We start from the raw sequence: 21,419 nt of genomic DNA on the forward strand, positions 1-21,419 counted from the left end.
CTTTTTAACTTCATGTTCAATATTTATTTTTTTGGTGTCAATTTTCGGTGCATGCACTGGCTTATCAACTCGGCTCTGGCAGGCACATGTTTGTTGATAAGAATATAAGATCCAAGCACAGAGTAGACTAACTTTAAAAAAAAGTATCTTATAGTAACTAGACGGTGACTACGACACTGATTACTGAATACATTAGACATCCGATTTCAAATCTTCACAGTTTAATCGTTTAATAATTCTAAATTCCTTTTCAAGTTATACCTATTTAGCCATGGCAGGGAAAATGATCGACCTGAACAATTTAAACGTGCAGCAATTGGCAAAAATGAAGGAACAGGTATACAAAGAAGTTAGTTTAATACAAGACTCGTTGCAATCTTTGAAGATGGCACAGAAAAGGTACATTAGTTCACAAGAGGCGCTGGAAAGTGCCAAAGGACGACCATCTGGTACATCCATGATGATTCCTTTAACCAAGTCTATGTACGCTGCTGGACAATTAGCCAATCCTGAGCATGTGACTGTATGCATAGGGGCTGGATATTTTTTGAAGCTCGAGATTAACGACGCAATTCAATACTTCAAAAGACGTGTCAACTTCCTCGTGGAACGTATGGAAGGCATCCAACAGATTGGTTTAGAAAAACAGAAGTTACAGAATGTTGTTACTGAAGTACTAGAGATGAAATTACAACAAGCTCAAACTGAAAATAAATGAACAACAGTTATGCTAACACTTTTTAATTATTTTTTCCTAACATTTAATTGATATAAAGCTATTTTTTGTTTTTAATACTTATTAAACTAATCAAATTTTGATTAAATATTTTCTGTAAATGATTGGTACTGCTTCTTGTCCTTCTTATCGAAGCATATTTTTTGTATTGCATTGATAATTTTTACTGTTAACAAATTTAATATGCATGTGTTCAATTATTGAATTAAAATATTATATGTATTTAAGATTCTAACAGTTAAAATATATATAAATTATTAATAGATCACATTTTTAAATGTTTTGTTGAACTATCATAAGAATATTTATACAAAATTAAGTAACAGCGTTTGTATGCTTTATGGTTAATATATGAGGGTGCTAAATGCTGTCTGCTATTAAGCATCTCCAACTGGCTAGTTTCAAATTTTAAAATGTAAGGACATTTATCACTATTTTATCAATTATTATAATTTAAAAGCACCTTCCTATAAAAATCTATAATATTAATCATATTAATGAAAATATGTTAATGAATGTACATAATATATTTATGTGTAATAATGTTAACAAAATTTTTTTATCTAATAAAAAATAATAATATAATGTCATACTCATGCTGTATATTTTATTGCAATGGATTAATGTATTCAAGCATATACCTGAGTATAAATTACAGTATTAATATAAAAAATAAAACAAGCCAAAACAAATTGTTCAAAAGTGATTTCAGGTGAAGCGCACATCACTGTCTACTGACTTGATTCAATCCGAACTCAAAACATGTATTATATCATTTTATACCCACGATTTGAGATATTTTATCTAAAATCGGGATTATACCCATAGGCGCAACTAGAGGCCAAACACTGGGGGTGCTAAAATTATGTAGATGACACAGACCCGTGGAACTTGTGGGGGGGGGGGGCACACCCCCAAATGCCATACTTCAATTTTATAATCACTATAACCATTCCTAATTAATGCATCATAAAATCGGTATGACTGTGCTAATTATATCATGGTACCATAGAGTAATATTACTCTATACATGGGTACTACTCTACTCGCACCACTCTACCCCGTCAACCATGCATGTTCCGTCGAACGAGTTTATTAAGGTCTATGGCAGATTGGCAGAAGCAGCTCTATGCCATGGCAAATTAAATTATAATTTGTCATGCTTTATGATGTATACTAAAAAGCACTAAGCTACTCAAAGGCCAAACCTAGTGGTCATGGCTAGGGGCTAGGGCGCTAGGCTAAGTAGACATGCTAGAAAGCTACAACTGGCCATTTGGGTGATGGATACAACTGTACTATATGTTGTCCGTTATACTTATTGACCGTGGCAACACTGTATTTTAGCCTGCTTGTAGGACGTGGGGCTGGTTTATAATCGGCGTTTTGTCGTGTTTTCCAGTTTTCTCTATTCACAGGTATGCAGCAGCTGTCCCAGTGTCATGTCGTATTGTCGTTTACATAATATTTCATAGTACATACACGAATACACGATACACCATGGGGCATAGACTTTTTGCAGAGCAGTCGTCATACCGGCCGACCGGGTAGAAAAAACTTTAAACTTTAAAGTACTTGGTTAATTAGTATTCAGTACTGCTCATCAGACACCACTGATAGTGATCAGTGACTTGAGTTAGCAGTGGCCGGTGAGCTGATCTGGGCGCCGTTGCCCGTGAGGTGGGTTTAATACTTAATATTATGTGAGTTTAATGTTTTTTTTTTTTATATTGATCATTCTCTAATACAACGTGTCAATTACTATTATTTAACAGTGAGCACTCGACAAAAAAATGGCCAATCGAACGGTAAAAGATGCAAAAACCATTCACGGGACAAATCCTCAGTATTTGATAGAAAAGATCATCCGGTCTCGTATTTACGACAATAAATTCTGGAAAGAAGAATGCTTTGCTTTGTCTGCCGAGTTACTGGTGGACAAGGCCATGTTGATGCGATTTATAGGAGGAGTATTTGGAGGTAATATCAAACCCACACCTTTCTTGTGTTTGACGTTGAAGATGTTGCAAATACAACCAGAAAAAGACATAATTGTGGAGTTCATAAAAAACGAAGAATTCAAATATGTCCGCGCGCTTGGGGCATTTTATATGCGTTTGACGGGCTCGTCAGTGGATTGTTATAAATATCTGGAACCATTGTTGGCAGACAGTCGTAAGTTAAGAAGACAAAATCGGGAGGGTCAGTTCGAGCTTATATACATTGATGAATTTATTGACTCACTGCTACGAGACGAACGTGTATGTGACGTTATATTGCCACGTATACAAAGCAGACATGTGCTGGAAGAAAATAATGAGTTAGAACCCAAAGTGTCTATACTTGAAGAGGACATAGAAGAAGGTGTTGAATCATCAGATGATGAAGAGCCTACAGATAAAAGAAGAGAAAAGGAACACAGGAATAAACATTCCCCTGTAAAAGAAAAAAGAAGAGACAGAGAGCGTGATAAGAGGAATAGAGATAGAGATCGAGATCGAAGAGATCGTGATAGGGGCGATAGAAGAGATAGAGACCGTCATAGAAGGAGTAGAAGTCATGATCGAGAACGATCAAGAAGACATAGGTCAAGATCACCTTATAGAAAATAAAACAACACTTTTTCATTTGTAAATACATGTATATTTTTTTTCAACAAATAAATCATTTGAACTCAATCAAAATAATCTTCTATATCAATATTAGGATCTAACAAATCGTCCATTAAATTAGTTACATCGATTTGGTTCAGTATTAAATTCTCACACATTTCTTCGAGATCTGTATCTCCAATAAGCATTGCACCAACTACTCTTCCGTTTTGTAATACTAATTTTATGTATTCTTGACCATTGGTTACACGAACCAATAACTCGCATTCCTTCTTGTCCAATCCTTGTGCGTTATATAAGCCTAATAATATAACTTTGAAACCAAAAAATGATGTTACATGCGTAAACAGTTCAAAACAAAAGTCTTGCAACAGTGTTTCATTTATGTGTTTAGAATGCATGCACTTGGCTGCATACATTCCCATTTGTCTCGCCTGAGTCCACAGTCTCATTTGAAACCAATGTTCAGAAGTCCAATCTACAGTGCATACATCACCGGCTGCAAAGATATCTGACAGACTTGTTTCCATTTTCCAGTCTACTTTAATACCACCATCACTAGCAATGTCAACACTAGTACCGTCTCTTATATCCAAATTGCTATTCGGTGTTACTCCAGTAGCAGATACAACAAAATCACATTCATACACTTTCCCGTTTGTTAATTCTACTCTTACTGTATCGCTTTTAGAAATATTTTTGATTTCAGTCTTATACTCAATGATAACATTTTTACCACCATGGTTTCCAAATATTGCACCACAGTGCCAGTCAGGACCTAGTGCAGCTCCAGAGGTACGTTCTCCGGAATATCTAAATCTTTTTATTACTTTGTCACTTGATTGCTGAGTGTTTAGGTAGTTACTAAAAAATTCTGCCGCTCCAGCATCCAGGAAATGTGAACTAATGTATTCATCCCTAATAATCCAAATAATTTCAATACCATTTAACTTATACACCAAATCTGTTGCAATACCACCATTACCAACAATCAATACTCTATTAGCAGTACCAACAATTGATTGAAAATACTCCACAGAATGTGTATCACGCAATCCAATAACATAATCTTTGTCATCCAACAGTTTTGGAGTAGCGCCTGTACACAAACACAATTTTTTATACTTGATTTCCCGATGATTTGCTGTATAAATAATGTGCTCTATTGAATTAACTGCTATAATTTTATCTATTATGTATTCTGTTTTCTCCATACATTGGAGATTTCTATCTTCGACTTTGAATCCCGCAGCAATTTTGGTGTAAAATTTTATATCAGTGACCACTTTAACAATTGGCGATTCTGAAATTAAAAGCACTGGCTCTGTTGTATACAATTTCAAAGCTTCAACACAACTAATACCAGCTATACCACCACCGATCACAACGTAAGTAGAGTCAATTTGCTGGTTCTCACTCATTGTGCTATTTATTATGATAATTGATAATAATAATAGTTGCACGGTACTCACATTCCATAATCTCGATTACAATTTATAAACTACATAATATTTTTATATTATATAATAAATTTTCAAAACACATAAAGTATAAACTAAACAGAGAACAAAATATAAACATATTTTACGGTTTTGAAATTATTTAAAATTCTACCAAGTGATAACACTATCAATCATTTTGGAAAATACTGAAGAGGGAGAGATTAATAAATCAAAAAATAATTCAAAAAAAAGTAATAATATAATTTATAATTATGGTAGATTTTACAAAGAGCAATAATAACAATTTAATTATTTTTTTATACATTTCATCATAGCACACATAAATACAATAATAAGTTAAGTATTTCACAAATTTACAATTTATATTACATTGTGTAAGTAGGTAACAACAAATATAAAAATTCATGATATTTGAATATTTTATAACTTTATAGATACAATTTTCTAGGCAATATTTTATAATTGTGATAACTATCAATCTTAAATTAATATATTCACAGTTGAAATAATTTATATTTTTCTTGAATAATATGAGTTCATAAAATTACAAGTAATATTGAAAAACCGAATTGTAAGAATGTCTAATAACATAAATAGCAATCATTCTTCATTATTTTTAATTTTATACATTTAACATATTTTTCCAACTGATACAAAGAGAGATAATATAGAAGAACTTAAAACGTTGACAATGTATAACTATTATTTATAATTCTTAAGTATAATTATATATATATATATTACCTCTATTAATATATAATTAATATTATCACAAATTCTGGATTCAATTACATATAATGGTTAATTTTAAAACATGGGAATATTAAATATAAACAATGAGTCCTCTTCTTTCTTCATCCATTGTGTTAGTTTAGTTACTGCATTTGTTGCACATTCTTTAGAAACTAGTGGCTCAAAACTCATATACAATTCAACATCGTCAGTTGCCTAGAACAATGTCAAAATTACTCATATAATTTAACTTCTAATATAATTTTTCTACATAATATAATCATATTGTACATAATTTACATACCCAAGCAAGCATAGTTTCAGCTGTTAATTGTTGAAAAATTACTTTCAATGTACGCCCAGGGAAATTCATTTGGCTGATCAATGAACTATAAACTGACATGAGGTTTTGTTGTAGTTCGATGGTATTATACGGAGAAGTAAATGGAGGGCACCAGTGTTGTGAGCGGTTTTTGTTCTTGTACAAAAGATGCCGTAATCCAGTAATATTTGCTCGTGCTAAGCTGACGGGTTGACGAATAATAGCTTCGTTGATTTCATGGAGACAATCATTGCAACGCATTTTCTGTTACAAAAAAAAATATATATATATATTTATTTAATAGGTAAATAATATTTTCATATAGTCCTATAGTTAAAAATGACTATGCAATGAAGCAAGATTAGTATTAAAACATTAAGTAAATAAAACATACTTCTGTGATTTTTCTTTTGGCGTCGGAAAGTGCAAAAAAAAGATTATGATCAATTGTTAACAAAACTAGACATGCTTGACAATCTTCTGCCAAATATGATATATGAGCGTGCATGTAACCACTGAAAAAGTTATAAACACAAACACAATGAGAAGATGATTTTGGTTTAACAATTTAAAAAAATATATTTAAAGAATATTATTTTTACCTAGAATCAAATGTAGGTAAACAAATAGGTGTCCAAGTCTCTGCTGTTTTAAACGATTCTGTTGAATTGATTAGGTTTAATATTAAGTGAATATCGGATACATGCAGCGAGTATTTTTTCATACGTACAATCGATATAACGTGTTTTTGAGCAATCAATAAACCAAATACTAAATTCTAAAGATACCAAACATTTATTAATATTGAATAAAATAATTAAAAATATATCATTAAGGGCGTTGCATGCGGTGATTTGCTATCTTTGTCTAACACACATGTAACATAGGAATAACGACCTAAGCGCCTGACAAAAATTAAGGTACTTCTAGTTGTTCGATTTAAAAAATGTAAAGATGTTTGAACTGATATACAAGTTTACTTTGCATCGGTTGAAGTACTTTTTCAATTGTAGCAATATTTTGATGAGAATAAATATTTTTAATTTTTATAATTTTTTTTATAAATTTTATTAAAAAATATTAAAAATAGGCTTTGACCGATGCAAAGTAAACTTGTATACCAATTCAAACATCTTTACATTTTTTAAATCGAACAACTAGAAGTACCTTAATTTTTGTCAGGCGCTTAGGTCGTTATTCCTATGTTACACGTGTAGTGTGTTAGACAAAGACAGCAAATAGCCGCATGCAATGCCCTTAGGTTTTTACTTTTATTTTACTGCATTGTGTCAATATGGTTTGTGTTATTTTATCTCTGCTACTAGATGGCATTTGTAGACAACTAATAGAATCCAATAAAAATCCTGGATCATTCTCAGTAAACGTTATAAGCTTGTCTATCAATCTTTCAGATCCACTCATTAATCGCCTCAAATCAAAATTAGTCCTATTGTGGAAGATTTTTTTTAACTGGGTTAATGTCAATGTACTAATTATATTGTTATAGACATATCTGAAAGCAAAAACATATGATTTTAAAATTATTAAAATTTTAATAATTTAGTTTTAGATGTATTTATGGTATATAATAAATTACGTTAATTGTTTTTTAATTTGGTCATTCGGCTCAGAAGATTGGGAAACTCCGACCAGTATAATAGGATCTTTATTTAAAAACACTATTCGAGTCTGACCGCAACAAATCGACTGTAATGTGTCATTTGAATCTTGGGTCACCGAAACTAAAGCTATCATTAAACCAAAAAGGGAGGCCATTTGGTTTTCATTTCCAAACCTATACATGACATGTATAAAAGTAAAATTAATAAGAAGTGTTATTTGTGAGATACAAATGCAATTTACCGGAAACCAAACATTTACAATATTTATTTATTTAATATTTTTATAATCTACATCTTAATAATACATTGAATACTGTCCGGCCAACTGCATTTGCTCCACTCATGCTTACTAACAATATTATATTTACCGTGTGTAAATAGGTTTACCAGCTGTACTTAAAACAAATATATGTTTGTTATTTTCTTTAAGTTGATCAAATAAAATTTCATAAGAACTTCCCTGTTCTGAACTACTTGGTTCAGACTCATTTTTAGTAACAGATTTACTAATTACTGGATCGTGTATTGCAATATCATTTATGTCAGAAATCAGTGTGTCTGTGTCAGTTTCTTGAGTTTTCTCCATATCATATCCTAAAAGAACAAAATTAATAAGTATCTCACTAAAAAATACATTGTACCTAAAGAACACATTTTATCATTACATGACTGTTGGTTAATTGACAAGAAAAACAAATTTTGGAGATTATTTCGGTATTATCATACCTGTGTAATAGAAATCCAATGAATATGGAATGCATAGAAATACTTAATGGTTTAATACAAACCAAACAACTCGATTCAGTGAAAAAAACCAATGTGGGCAATGGAAATATGGGAAAACAATTTTGCGGAGACTTTGGAACTTGTACTGAAAACTTATAAAAAAACAATTATAAAGACCTGGTTCGATCCTTGCACGACCGGTCAATCACAAGCACTGAGCAGCGAACATAATATATAATTACATTTAAACTGGTGGCAAAAATTCAACAACAACGAGCAGCACACTCAGATGACGTTTATCTTTATTCTATGGTTTCTGATGACACAAAGTTTACCGCCAGCAACACTCATCACTACGGTCTACGACTGGCCATGTCGATGTCTCGGTAGTTGGCATTTGGCGGTCATTGGCATTCAACAGTTCGGCACGTCGTAAGTACTCGACACTCGACAGGCTCAGCACGAAATTGATCGTTCATATTGTTCAAATTTTCAGAAATTCAGAATAATATCATTATTCAATATTATCGTCGCACAAAAATCGCAGATAAGACTACCGTGATAACATATTATTTATTTATATTTTTATTATTATTATTTGTTTTCAATCAGTGGTGATAAGAGTTGTGATGAAAAGAATTATAATAACGAGAAAAAACCGAATAAAACACTGTTGTTTTTTTTTTTTATTAACAGTAAAAAAGTTGGTTTTCTATAGAGATAAACAATAAGGATACTATCATGAGATAAACGAGACCGCACACGCAAATGGGCGTTGGTCCGCGGTGCGCACGCGCATTTTCTGGTCAATTTGTTTTCTTATCAGAAAAGCGTATTCGTCGAGATTGATTGATAAACAAATATTTGGCCCGCAAAACGTCCCAGTCCCGGGTCGCGTACCTCCAGCTATACATTTTGTCGCTTGCGGAATTATCATAGCACCGTTGTTATATTCTGTGACCGTACACTGTACAGATATCGTAAATTGTTGTTGTCGACATTATAGGCGCCTTTATTGTCATATTCTGTGCTAATATCGGCGATTTGTAAATTTGTATTATACAGTTGTCATTCAACCAGTTTACACAAATTCCAAACACTTTTCGTTGATGGCTATGACTCTGGGAAAGGATACCATGGGGTAAGTGTTGTTATGCATAATATGTTTATTTACTTTATATAATTTGTTGGTGTATTATTTTATTCGTACATAATTTAATTCTATACTATAGAGAGCAGCCAATATTTACATGCAAGGCCCATGTGTTCCACATAGATCCTAAAACAAAAAAATCATGGATATCGGCATCTACAGTGGCTGTCAATGTTTCATTCTTTTTCGACTCCCACCGGGCATTGTATCGAATCATTAGTGTAGAAGGAAGCAAAGTATGTATCCAAATGTGTCAACATAATTAAAAGCTAACTATTATTAACACATTTCTTAATTTTTACATAATTTAGGCCGTCATTAACAGTACTATTACTCCAAATATGTCATTTACAAAAACATCACAAAAATTCGGTCAGTGGACCGACAATAGGGCAAATACTGTTTATGGTCTTGGGTTTTCTTCTGAACAAGAACTGAATAAAGTATTTATTAACTAAACAATCTTAGATATCTATGTTTTGCATATAATTTAGCTATTATAAATAATAAATACCATCTAAATATTTTTTTAGTTTATACACAAGTTTGAAGAAGTAAAAGAAAAAACAAGACAATCGGCAGTAAGTGGACCACAACAGATTCAACAAGCGTTTATGAGTTCAACAACTCCAATTACAAGTGCTAATGCTAGTCCTGTAACTACACGTATTAGTCAGTCATCTGATGGTCAAAGTATTATTGAACCTCCCAATATGACACCCACAGATCCAAATACTACTCCTGAAGATACTAATTCAACTGAACAAATGATTAACCAGATGTCTAAAACTATGATATCCAATGCCAATCATGTAATGAATATTAATAATAACATTTTATAACAGTTATATTGTACAATTTACATTTTATATTTAGGCCGCAGAGAGTCCAAAACATCAAGGAAGCAATGATGGACGCATGAGTGGTGGAAATTCTATGTTACCTGAATCTCAATTAAAATATGAAAATGAAAGATTAAAATTAGCTTTAACTCATAGGTAAAATTATCATTAATAACCCTAGATCACACGCATTTAAAATATTCACGAGAATACACGCTCACAGTCTTTTTAGTTACCCACAGTATGGCAAAAATCATAGTCACCTAACCAGTTACAATGAAAATATCATAACTACCAATTTCGTTTATCAAGCAGCAATTATTAGAAACACAATTTAAAAATAACTCATAATTGATTTTTTACGATCACACACACAGTGTTTTTACTGTTTATTAAATATTAATAGATAATGTCTGGTAATGAACTTTGAAAACTTCTGTATTACTGAGTACTGACATCAGATTGTATACAGTCGAGAGTTAGTATCTAATTTTAGCTTATCACCTAATTAAAAGGTACCTAGGTTCGATTAGGTTCATATTTCGTATTTTTGAACAATGAACAAAATTCTAAAAGCCTGATATTTTTTACCGTAAAGCGCGTGTTCTAAGATTAATTAAAAATTTGAAATAATAATTATTTTTTAATAATCATTACCTATGTCCTTATTTCTATGTTCAGTTCAGCAAATGCAAAAAAATGGGAGATTGAACTTCAGACACTAAAGAACAATAACTTAAGATTAACCAATGCATTGCAAGAAAGCACAGCTAATGTAGATGAATGGAAACGCCAGTTGCAATCTTATAAAGAGGAAAATCAGCGGTTGAAAACTAGATACCTTGACGCTGAAGTAGCCAAAGGTAAATTGGTTTATAATTGATGCTAACAAATTAATAATAGTATTAAAAAAGTTGAACAATACTTTACTTATTATCTTTAGGAGGGTCAGAAGTTGCTTCAGAATTAAGAAATGAGTTAACTAGTCTACGCTTGAAGGTTGAAAACCTTGATGGTGAATTGAAAAGTAAAAATGAAGAAATCCAAAAGATGACTATGAATAGAATGCCACTTGAAGAAAAATGCAAGGTAATAAAAAACTGAAATATACATATTATTGTAAAGAAAAAAATATTATTTTTAAATTCTATAATTTTTCTTTGTTTTTAGGTTCTTAGTCAAGAGAATGCAGAACTTCAAGCTGCAGTCAGTCTAGCACAAGCACAATTGGAAACAGCTTTGGCAGCACAAGAATCACAACGACGTGTTATAGATACACTCAACAATAGTCTATTTGTGCGTATACAAGAATTGGCTGCAATACACAGAGAAATGACAACTGCTATTCAAACCTAAGGTATAATGATTTGTGAATAGTTAAATACCTAATGATTGGTCGTAGAAAGCAATTTAAAATTTAATTCATTTTTTTAAATCACATAATTATATCGTTTTTTATTTATATTATTATTTTATTTATAAGAAACTGTTGAGTGACCATTATTGAGTAAATCAATGGAAAAGATAATATTTAAAAAAAAAAAAATAAGGTCATCTAGATCAAAAATGTATATAAATAAAATTATCTTTTATCAATTTTGCATATTTATAACTTAATTCAATTTTTAATTTCTTGTATATTCATTATTTGTGATTGACTAAGATTTAGAAATAAATTATTTATAAATTTGTATAATCTTGAAGAAAGTTGATGAACTAGAAGTTTAATACAATGTAACCATTAAATACTGTTATAATTAGTGTTTGGAAGTTATAGGAATTAAAATTGATAAATACACAAACAAAATATAAAAATTATATCTTATTAATTGCCGTGTCTAGACCAGTGTTGAATCGAGACAATTTTTGTGGGTGGGGGGGGCTCACTTGTTTTTTTTTGGGAAAGTCAGTAGATAGTACCTATACTGTCAATAACGGTATAAAAGCGGTATATTTTAATGGTATTAACACCATTAGGAGCGGTAATCGTAACAAGTATTGTAATTTTTTTTGAAAGTATTAAGTATACCTGGATTCAACACTGGTATAGACGCTCAGCCATGATCGGCAAGATAATATATGCCTGACCATGGTCAGTAGATTAAGTTACCTTTAACCAGTATCAACAACTTACATACACAAATTAACAGAATACTATAAACAATTATTTTGTCATATAGTCAGATACTGTATATTTGATTGTGTGATATCAACTTTCGTAGCCATATAATTGAAAAAAATTTCATTAGGTATATAAAAGATTGTACCACAACTTTCCATAATTTAATAACTTATGGTGAATGACAGTTGGTCAAAATTGTTTTATTTGGCCAAAAAGCTTAAAAATTCAATACAAGGACTACATATGTATGAATAGTTAATTTAAAAATTTTTTGAATTATTTAGTTACAAGATGATATCACAAAATCAAATATTTGTATTCTGCTTATTCCTGTATGTTGTGACACTCGTCAACCATTTTCTATCTTACCCACCATGGTTTGGCATTTATTAGTTATTAGAAAGTTACATACTAATTAATAGTATATTACAAACATATATGTTATAGCAGAAAAATTCACCTTGTTATCTCTAATAAATTTTTTTGAAAAATAAAATTTATAAATGGATAATGAAAAAAAAAGTGTTTATAACTAACTGTCTATAAAATATTTAAAATTATGCATGTAAAATTGTTGTTTTTAACAATTCTATACAACATGAATGGATTCTTGCTTGATCTGCTATAAAATAAATGTGTATAAAAAAAAAATCATACACACCCAACTTCTGAGCCCTACTTATATAATGCTGTTTGATGAAATTCAAATGCATAACTTATTTCTTTGGAACCAAGTACTAACTAGTTTAATTAGTTACTTTTAATGACGCAGAATACTTTTATTTGATGCCTTGATAGCCAAATGAGTACCAATTTTGATATTTATTCATTAAATAAAATTAAATTTTCTTTTAAGTTAACCAAAAATTAAAAAAGTTTATGCATCTATAAATGATTGATTTACAATAATACTAATAAAAAATGTATAATTTTTAAAAAATAGAAATTTGTTCAAAATATTGTAAGTATTCCAATTTTTTGTACAAACATTTAAATTAGTATTATAATTCAATAGTTAAAAAAATAGGTATAAATATACATCTAAAAAATGTAATGAATATTGAAATAAAAGGAGTGTCAAAATTAACTTTTTTATATATCCGCCCATCTTTAGTTCCTTCGCCCTATAATACTAAAAATAATTCTAAGATTTACGAGAAAAATATTGTAAATCAACATTTATATTTTATAGTGTTACACAAACATTTTTATGTGCAATTTATTTATTAAGATTTAAGAGCTTAACAAATTATTCGGCCTAAATTTAAAAAGTATTACAATTGTTATTTTCTTTTTAATGTATTATTATTATAAGCATTGGACTATTTCTACAAGTCCAATTATTTCCTTCTCACATTACAAATTTATCTTTGATATTTTTGATTGTTTGTTTTTATAGTTAAATTTTTTTTTCTTTATGATTAAAATTTTTATTAAAGAAATGTTGGCGACTTACCGCTATACAATAAATGTGCAATGTGTTATTATATTTTTTTTTTAATACTTTTTATAGTTATCTTGAGTTTATTTAATTAACAAACATATAATAATCAAAGCCATTTATATGTTTATAGATAAATATTAAAATTGATTTTCTTTAAAAAAAAAACTCATTTATCTAACTTACAACATTTTTAAATAATGTAATTTAATTTTTTAATAATTTTACTGCTGTTCACTTCATTAATTATGCAAATAGGTTTTATATCATATTAAAGAATTAAAACTTTTAGTTATAAATTATAAACTTATTTTTAGTTTTTTTGACTGAATTTATTTATTTTTTCATATTATTGTAAACATATAATGCGATAAATAATATTATACTTATTTTCTACTTAGAATTACAATGATAAAGAAAAACCTAAATTATTAATTATAAACATTTGGCTTCCTTGTGGTTTATAATACTTTAGTAATAGCATATTTAATAGTTTCAATTGTTTTACTGTAGGATACTACTCAACTTAATAATTAATTTATATATCATTTAATGTGATAAATTATAATATTGTGTTTACAATTTATTATAAATGTATGTAGTTAGTCAAAAATGATATGAATCATAAGATGTAACCATAAGCTTTTAGAAAATTGTAATATTCATAGACAAATGTATTATTTGTATATTTAATTTTTTAATAATATTGCATTAGAGTATTAATTATTGTGTATACTTTGATTATAGTGTTCATATATAAAAATGATCAAAATATATTCAAATAAAATATTTATTTTTTACTATGACCCATAAAAGGCTGACAAGTTTGATCTGACATGTGAATTTATAAAAATAAAAATTCAATTAGTGATAATAAAGAGGTGTTGTAGAATTGTTTTGAAGCCACAAATTATAAATAAATAGTACCTAAAACATTTTTTTTCCAATCAGAATTGTTTTTTTATTTTATTTAACTCGTATTTTAATTTGTATCTATCACACTCAACTTTCCTAAAATGTATTATGTTAATATTTTAGATATATAACATTTAATAAGTCATTATGTCATCAAGCTTTTTGTTAATTTTTCAATTTAAGGTTTATAAAAATATTAATTGCATTATTTGTGCCAATTACACCTGTTATTTTAATATATACATTTAATATGTTTATTATATTCCTACTTAATTGTGTATTCATTACTGAATAATTCTAATTAATTTTAAGTTTAATTATATTACCTATGCATTTGTACCGCAAATCATAACATTTTAGTAACATGATTTGAAATTGTATTTATCTAATATTTATTTGAATTTGTATTTTATCTAATATCATTGAGTAAATATTGTATATATAATATATACTCAATGCTAATATGCATATTGCATAATTATGTCAATGAGTCAAATAAATATAATTAAGGCTATTTAAAAAATGTATGTAATATATTACATTATTTTTCCATTATGATAATGATATTAAGTAGCTAAAACATAATTTTTAATTATTGATAATAAAAAATATATTTAAAAAATGTTGGCTTTTTTGAACACAAAAAAAGATTATCCCATTAGTGTATATGTATATATCTCTATATATTTAAGTGGTATTGGTATTATACTGTTGTAAGATTCCAGTGGCTTTTCTATAAATAGTTATATGGTCTAGGTACTGTTGAATGGTGTCCAGTGGTTGAAAAATATCATTCATACGGTTCTGAAAAGTATAATATAAAAATACGTCTTTATAACTCATAAATGTCAAATGATATTAATAATATTGAAAGTATTATAGGTTTTGAGTAATCGAATAAGCCCCAATTTTCTAATATTTGCATAATTAATAAAATAATGCTATGTCTAATATTGTTTATAGGTATCAACTGTATAGTATTCAACATTTGTGACTCATGTTTGTAAATCAAAAAGTAATATTTCATTTTAACCCCTCATTTCAATTTTGGTAGTACATTTGTATTTATATATTCTTATGTAGTTTCTGAAGGTAAATTAACACTTTGACGGACATGACTGCTCATGCAGTTATGTACATTACTGTAATTTGGTAGTCACTCTGATTCGGCAAACACTAGATTAGATATTTTTTCACAATATTTGATTTTTTTTTTTGCCCGAAATTGTTAGTACGTCACGATAGGAAACTAGATAATTTACAATGTGGTGAATCCAAAAGAAACACAACTGCTCTAGCAGTTATGCCATTTTATGACTTTTAATATATTATAAATGTTATACCCATAAATATAAACAACAACTAGATAGCCGTCTTTATAATACAGTTGTGACCAATGTTGAAATCGGCCCCATTTTTAAAGCAGGAAATGTTTACATTTATTTATATACATATATATTTATCCATACATATATACCGTGATAATATTATTTTGTAAACATTGCCTGCTTTGTAAATGGCGGCCGACTTTGATGACAAGAAGGAGACGGCTATCTAGTTGTTGTATAATTATATCCATGGTTATACCAGTCATGGTCATAGTTCGACTTATTTTATTATGACTACTATAGTAGTGACTCTCCGTCAACGTGTTAATGTATATGAATATTGTTTTGGTATGGAACTTACCTAATTTGTACAAAAATTAGTTTTTTATTATAATAAAGGCCTACATTACTATATTTTGTTTACAACAAATTTATGTAATTTTTAAAAAATTTTGTATTTTACTTACTTGAAAATAATGTGGCGGGATATTTGATACACAAGATCCTAAAAATCCTTGAAGAAATTCTCGTAACATATCCCAACATAAGCCAAATACAACACAAGGCCTATATTCTGCCTGAAATAAAAATTAAACAGCATTAAAACCATGACAAATTGACATACATGAATAACGCATCAATGCATCTAGAAATTATATTTTATTATATTTATATATAAATGCATATTCTAGAAATTATAATAAAAATCTAAGAAAACGTTTAATTGATTTATATAAATTTGTATAAAATTGTATTAAATATTGCATGAAAATATGAAATCTAAGCATTTCTTATTAATATTATTATTATAATAACTCATGAGACAAATCATATTATTTGTTACCTCCACAATAATGCCTTTAACATTGTGATTAATATTTATTGCACCAATTTTAATAACAAAATCGTTTAGCTCAAATCTTGGACCTCTAATCTCAACTTTGGATTTTTTAGAGGTGTATACAGACGACATTTTCAACAAAAGCAAATCAAATAATGCATCTGCTACAACAGGCACATTTTTTCCAGTACCATTATCAAGGATTGCAAACACTGATGCTGGCTGTTCTGAATTATGAAATACATGTAATGTTCGTTGGACACCTAAACATGAATTTCTTTTAGTTAATTTTCATGAAATTTAATATTATTTTGTTAGGTACAACTCACCTAATTGAGGTATAGATGCGTATGTCTCACAGTCAACAAGAAATGTACCACATTGTTTGGCACCAAGTGCATTAACTCTTTTTGTAAGAAATTCAATTATCTGAGCACCTGTACGATTTTCTTTCATTGGAAACTGTTGTATACTACAAACATTCAAAATAAATAGATACAAACACATACAAATAGTTACTCATAATTTAAAAATAAAAAACATCTGAGATACTAACATTGTAACGCCCATGTTAAGAATTGTAAAACAAAAACGTTGAATGTTAAAAAAATATATTACATGTTACAATATTACAAGAACACACATTTAAAAAATGCTCATATTTGGTATAACCAAACTAAATCAAAATTTTTTGGTACCAACTATTACTTATTACAACTTGGAAGTTATTCGGCATTAGTTTGCAATAAAATGTTGTCACTTTACGGTGAACACTGAACACCAAACAATTTCAAATTTTAATAACTGTCCCAAAGAACACAGTTGAACACTAGGTACTTCTACAGTTAGGTTCTACTTTCTACTGTTTGCTGTTTGATTATTTAATATTTTCTGTAAACAGTGTAAACGGATTACGGATACGATATGATAAAAAAATTATATGTTTGCCGAGAATTATTATCAACTTATAATAAATTCATGGTACAGCGCCATCTATGTCTATGGGTTATTGGTATATGGATTTTGGTTATCGGTTCAATAAATAATAATTCGGATGTCTTAGCAAACTGTTTTTCCACTTTCCCAGGAATTCCGAATTAACTACCACAACCCATGATATAAACTTAGGTACCTAATAACTAATAAGTAATAATTACAGTGGTCGTGCCAGGGGAGGCCCGCCGGCCCGGGCCTATCTTAAAAAGTCATGGGCCCTCCCCGTGGCCCGACCCAAAATTTAAATTTAAAATAAATCTTAATCGTTTACCAGCGTCTGAATACGAAAATAATAAATAATTAGTAAATGCTTTAAAAATAAGAATGCTCATTGCGTGAGTTGTATAATTGAATTGGCATTACAAGTTACAACATATAATATTTATTCTCAGTCAAAATATTTATAATAATACTTTACCTTAATAGTTACCTATATTTACCCAATTATATTACAATTTACAATTAGTCAATTGGTACCGGATGGTGTGCTTAGTATTGGGTGTTCTTTTGATTTTTAGGCCAGGAAGGAAGCATCGCCACTCAAGTTCGTGCGCAGGATTTCTTCATCGAGGCAGTTACAAAAAAGAAATGTATAAAATGGATACGCCATCAATTATTAGTAAATATTATAGTATTATATTATTTATATTTACATACATTTTTTAAGTACGTATATAAAAAGTGTTTAAATCAATAGCTAATGTTTTATTAGAAAAATAAAACGTGGGAAAAGTGGGTGTCGCTCTGCTGTAGTTGGTTACAAGTGGGTCACTGTAATGGATAGTGTTAAATTTGAATTCAATGATATAATATCATTGTATGAGAAAAACGATTCTGAGCGAAGACGGTCAGACAGCTTATGCTGCTTATGATATTATTGTGAACAAAGTAATTTACATAATATAACCTATTTACGTGGAACTTTGTTTTCAATTTTCAATCCTTAGCTATAAAAGTTGAGCATTTTATAAATTTTTAAATTTGATAAATTTTGTCAAAAACCGAACTTTAAAAGCTCATAAAAAAAATTGTGAATATGTATTTTTAAATATTTTTCACATGCTATTTTAACGTAATATGAGGCGCCTTGTATTACATTTTCACGCTTTTTGTCCCAACAAATAAAATTTTATTTATATATTTTAGAAACAATTTAAAAAAATTCAATTTGAAATTGTCCGTTAACAGCTTAAAAAGAGTCAAAATATTTTCAAATTTTCATGTATCTACAGTCATTCGTTTTTGAATTACAACAAAATAGCAAAATCACTACATGAGAAATCGAGTGATAAAAATATGAACTTCAAACGCTCATAACAATTTAATTTGCTTGTAGATATTTTTTTTTCATAAAGGTAGACAAGCTTATGAGGAATCTTGTATTACATTTTCAAATCTTAGATTTAAATAGAACAATTTTTATGAATTCTCAAAAACTCAAAATAATATGCAAATTTTTGTCATTTTTACGTATTTTGTCAATATCTGAACTTTAAATGCTTATAAAAAAAAGCTGTGACTATGAATTTTTGATTTTTTTTATCTGCCTTTGAAACAATATACTAGGAGCCTTCTATTAAATTTTCAAGGTTTTTTTAAACCAACAAAAAAAATTTTATTGATATTTATAGAAAAAAAAACTAAAAAAAATGGAAACTGAAAATGTCCGTAAACAGCTCAAAATAAGTCAAAATATTTGGAAAATGTTATGGTGTATAGAAAATGCTAATATAAACATTCAGTCAAAATGTCATGTACCTACGGTCATTTGTTTAAGAGTTGCATCAAAAAACAAAATCGATTTTTTCGAAAACGGATTTTGCGTAAAAATTCTTGTTTTTTCTTAATTTTACTTTAGTTTTTCACGGCGCTTTTGAAAAATTTTACTTTTGACTTCCCGAAGTACCAACTAGATTCACTTTCCTATCAGAAAAGATATTGTTGAAGAAAATCTAAGCATTTTACTGTCCTTAAAGGTGATGACAGACACAAAAAAAAACACATCATTGTAAAATCAATACATTCATCGTTCCACTCTGCAGAATCTAAAATGTACATTTTTTTTTGGGGGGGGGGGGGGGGGTTAAGCCCCTTAGCCACCCTGCAATTTGCGCCTATGCAGTGATCGCCTCCTCTCCTTACTAAACTAATGAATACACCATTGCCGGAACTAAAGTCTAAACCAATTGATGCCCTTCTTAATCATTCACTAAACAAACTATTATACTTGAAGCGTTTGTTGAAATTCGTACATTGAAATAATAATATATTCATGTATTATACAATATAGGGTGTCCCGTGAGGATATAGGTACCCATTAGCGGTAGAAGGGGGACTCACCGCCCGGACAAAAACAGTTTTTTTGTTGTTTTACAAATAACCTAAAAAATTATAAAAATCATGAAATTAATGAAAACAAAATGTTGAAGTCAAATTTTTCAGAAAATTAAATTCTATAAAATTACAATTGTTTCAAAAATTAAAAATTACATTTCTTACATTTTACCAAAACAATTAAATATAATTAAATTAAAAATATAATATAATATGTAATCCTTATCTCGGCGACTGGCGAGTCTAATAAAAAAAAACAGATTTATCATAAATGTATTATCTCAGGAGATATTGTAATGGGTAAATCCTCGCGGGACACCGTGTATACGATAAAATTATAATGTATTTTTGCTTATCATAATTGTATGTACCTAGTGAAAGTTAAAGGTTTCATTAATTCGTATATAATTATATAAATAAATAAAAAGAGTGAAAAACTGTCTGAATAATCCTGATAGCCGATAGGTTTATAATTTACATATAAACAAATGTAAGACACGGATGACAATACTAGTGTGTAATTAATTTAAATATAAGCCGGTAGTTAGTTTATTTAAAAATATATTTTGTTTTGTTGGTACTTTTAAGTTAGGTAGTGAAGTTGTCCATAACTCTAATGAGTAATGAACTAATGAGTATTACGACCAATCACTAAGTAACAATGTCACGTCACTATAGTCAATATCGATACGATTATTGATCCTGGGAGTTTTTCAATACCTATACTTATAATATAGCAACATTTGTTAGTTGATCCTATATGAAGTTGAGTTGTACTATTTTCTGTTACGTATATTATAATAAAAGTATATTATTAACAAGCTTATGCTTTTAGATGATATCACTGAAATATTGAATATGCATAATTATACAACTTGTAAAATATCAGGGGGGGGGGGCACATTGATTTCGATAGATTATAGATCTATTCACTAAATCTAGAATAGTTGTTTATTCATAAGATGATTTAGTTTTTAATTCTATTCTGAAATTGTATGGTCATTGCATATGGGAAATGGGAATTGTCATTCGTTTTGGTATTTTCTAGATAATGTTAATTGCTTATTAAAAACAAAAACATTGATGACCAAGTTAATAGTTTACAATAATATGTATTATTCATATTACCATACATAAATGCTATAGTATTTATAATCAATGATGTAACATATTACAATTTACACCTCATGATTAAAAAAAATTGCGATCCAGGTGACCAGGTATTACACATAAA

At 29.0% G+C, this 21,419-nt stretch overlaps 6 protein-coding genes across 11 annotated transcripts; 3 read left to right on the plus strand and 3 right to left on the minus strand.

Moving 5' to 3' along the window:
• Window positions 1-90: 90 nt before the first annotated feature.
• On the plus strand, window positions 91-1,328 carry LOC132939081 (prefoldin subunit 5). Its single transcript, XM_061006099.1, has one exon. The coding sequence runs from the start codon at window positions 272-274 to the stop codon at window positions 716-718; it is 447 nt and encodes a 148-aa protein (XP_060862082.1). The 5' UTR covers window positions 91-271; the 3' UTR covers window positions 719-1,328.
• Window positions 1,329-2,189: 861 nt separating this feature from the next.
• LOC132937852 (pre-mRNA-splicing factor 38) lies at window positions 2,190-3,468 on the plus strand. 2 transcript variants are annotated; one of them, XM_061004426.1, is made up of 2 exons: window positions 2,190-2,439; window positions 2,512-3,468. In XM_061004426.1, the coding sequence occupies exon 2, from the start codon at window positions 2,530-2,532 to the stop codon at window positions 3,346-3,348; it is 819 nt and encodes a 272-aa protein (XP_060860409.1). In that variant the 5' UTR covers window positions 2,190-2,439; window positions 2,512-2,529; the 3' UTR covers window positions 3,349-3,468. The 2 variants fall into 2 exon arrangements, with proteins under 2 accessions (XP_060860409.1, XP_060860408.1); XM_061004425.1 differs by having other exon boundaries at window positions 2,191-2,416; window positions 2,512-3,466.
• LOC132937850 (pyridine nucleotide-disulfide oxidoreductase domain-containing protein 1) lies at window positions 3,363-4,960 on the minus strand. Of its 2 annotated transcripts, XM_061004423.1 has the most exons (2): window positions 4,821-4,928; window positions 3,363-4,651 (listed from the first exon to the last, which is right to left on the minus strand). In XM_061004423.1, exon 2 carries the CDS (start codon window positions 4,560-4,562, stop codon window positions 3,411-3,413), a length of 1,152 nt encoding a protein of 383 aa, XP_060860406.1. In that variant the 5' UTR covers window positions 4,563-4,651; window positions 4,821-4,928; the 3' UTR covers window positions 3,363-3,410. The 2 variants fall into 2 exon arrangements, with proteins under 2 accessions (XP_060860406.1, XP_060860405.1); XM_061004422.1 differs by having other exon boundaries at window positions 3,363-4,960.
• Window positions 4,961-5,077: 117 nt separating this feature from the next.
• Window positions 5,078-8,882, minus strand: LOC132937849 (protein SAND). Of its 4 annotated transcripts, none has more exons than XM_061004419.1 (9): window positions 8,456-8,881; window positions 8,214-8,358; window positions 7,856-8,081; window positions 7,463-7,660; window positions 7,135-7,378; window positions 6,468-6,643; window positions 6,260-6,380; window positions 5,848-6,129; window positions 5,079-5,759 (listed from the first exon to the last, which is right to left on the minus strand). In XM_061004419.1, exons 3-9 carry the CDS (start codon window positions 8,071-8,073, stop codon window positions 5,619-5,621), a joined length of 1,380 nt encoding a protein of 459 aa, XP_060860402.1. In that variant the 5' UTR covers window positions 8,074-8,081; window positions 8,214-8,358; window positions 8,456-8,881; the 3' UTR covers window positions 5,079-5,618. The 4 variants fall into 4 exon arrangements, with proteins under 4 accessions (XP_060860403.1, XP_060860404.1, XP_060860402.1 ...); XM_061004418.1 differs by having other exon boundaries at window positions 8,214-8,365; XM_061004420.1 differs by lacking the exon at window positions 8,214-8,358 and having other exon boundaries at window positions 5,078-5,759; window positions 8,456-8,882.
• Window positions 8,883-9,063: 181 nt separating this feature from the next.
• Window positions 9,064-14,954, plus strand: LOC132937851 (homer protein homolog 2). Its single transcript, XM_061004424.1, has 8 exons — window positions 9,064-9,354; window positions 9,446-9,602; window positions 9,678-9,809; window positions 9,900-10,178; window positions 10,243-10,364; window positions 10,890-11,071; window positions 11,152-11,297; window positions 11,379-14,954. The coding sequence occupies exons 1-8, from the start codon at window positions 9,323-9,325 to the stop codon at window positions 11,562-11,564; spliced, it is 1,236 nt and encodes a 411-aa protein (XP_060860407.1). The 5' UTR covers window positions 9,064-9,322; the 3' UTR covers window positions 11,565-14,954.
• A 244-nt stretch (window positions 14,955-15,198) lies between these two features.
• Window positions 15,199-17,767, minus strand: LOC132937854 (mediator of RNA polymerase II transcription subunit 20). Its single transcript, XM_061004427.1, has 5 exons — window positions 17,412-17,767; window positions 17,185-17,327; window positions 16,859-17,118; window positions 16,482-16,592; window positions 15,199-15,490 (listed from the first exon to the last, which is right to left on the minus strand). Exons 1-5 carry the CDS (start codon window positions 17,423-17,425, stop codon window positions 15,374-15,376), a joined length of 645 nt encoding a protein of 214 aa, XP_060860410.1. The 5' UTR covers window positions 17,426-17,767; the 3' UTR covers window positions 15,199-15,373.
• Between the last annotated feature and the right edge of the window lie 3,652 nt (window positions 17,768-21,419).

The sequence above is a fragment of the Metopolophium dirhodum genome, chromosome 2, assembly GCF_019925205.1.
Source record: "Metopolophium dirhodum isolate CAU chromosome 2, ASM1992520v1, whole genome shotgun sequence".
NCBI classification, from domain to species: domain Eukaryota; kingdom Metazoa; phylum Arthropoda; class Insecta; order Hemiptera; family Aphididae; genus Metopolophium; species Metopolophium dirhodum.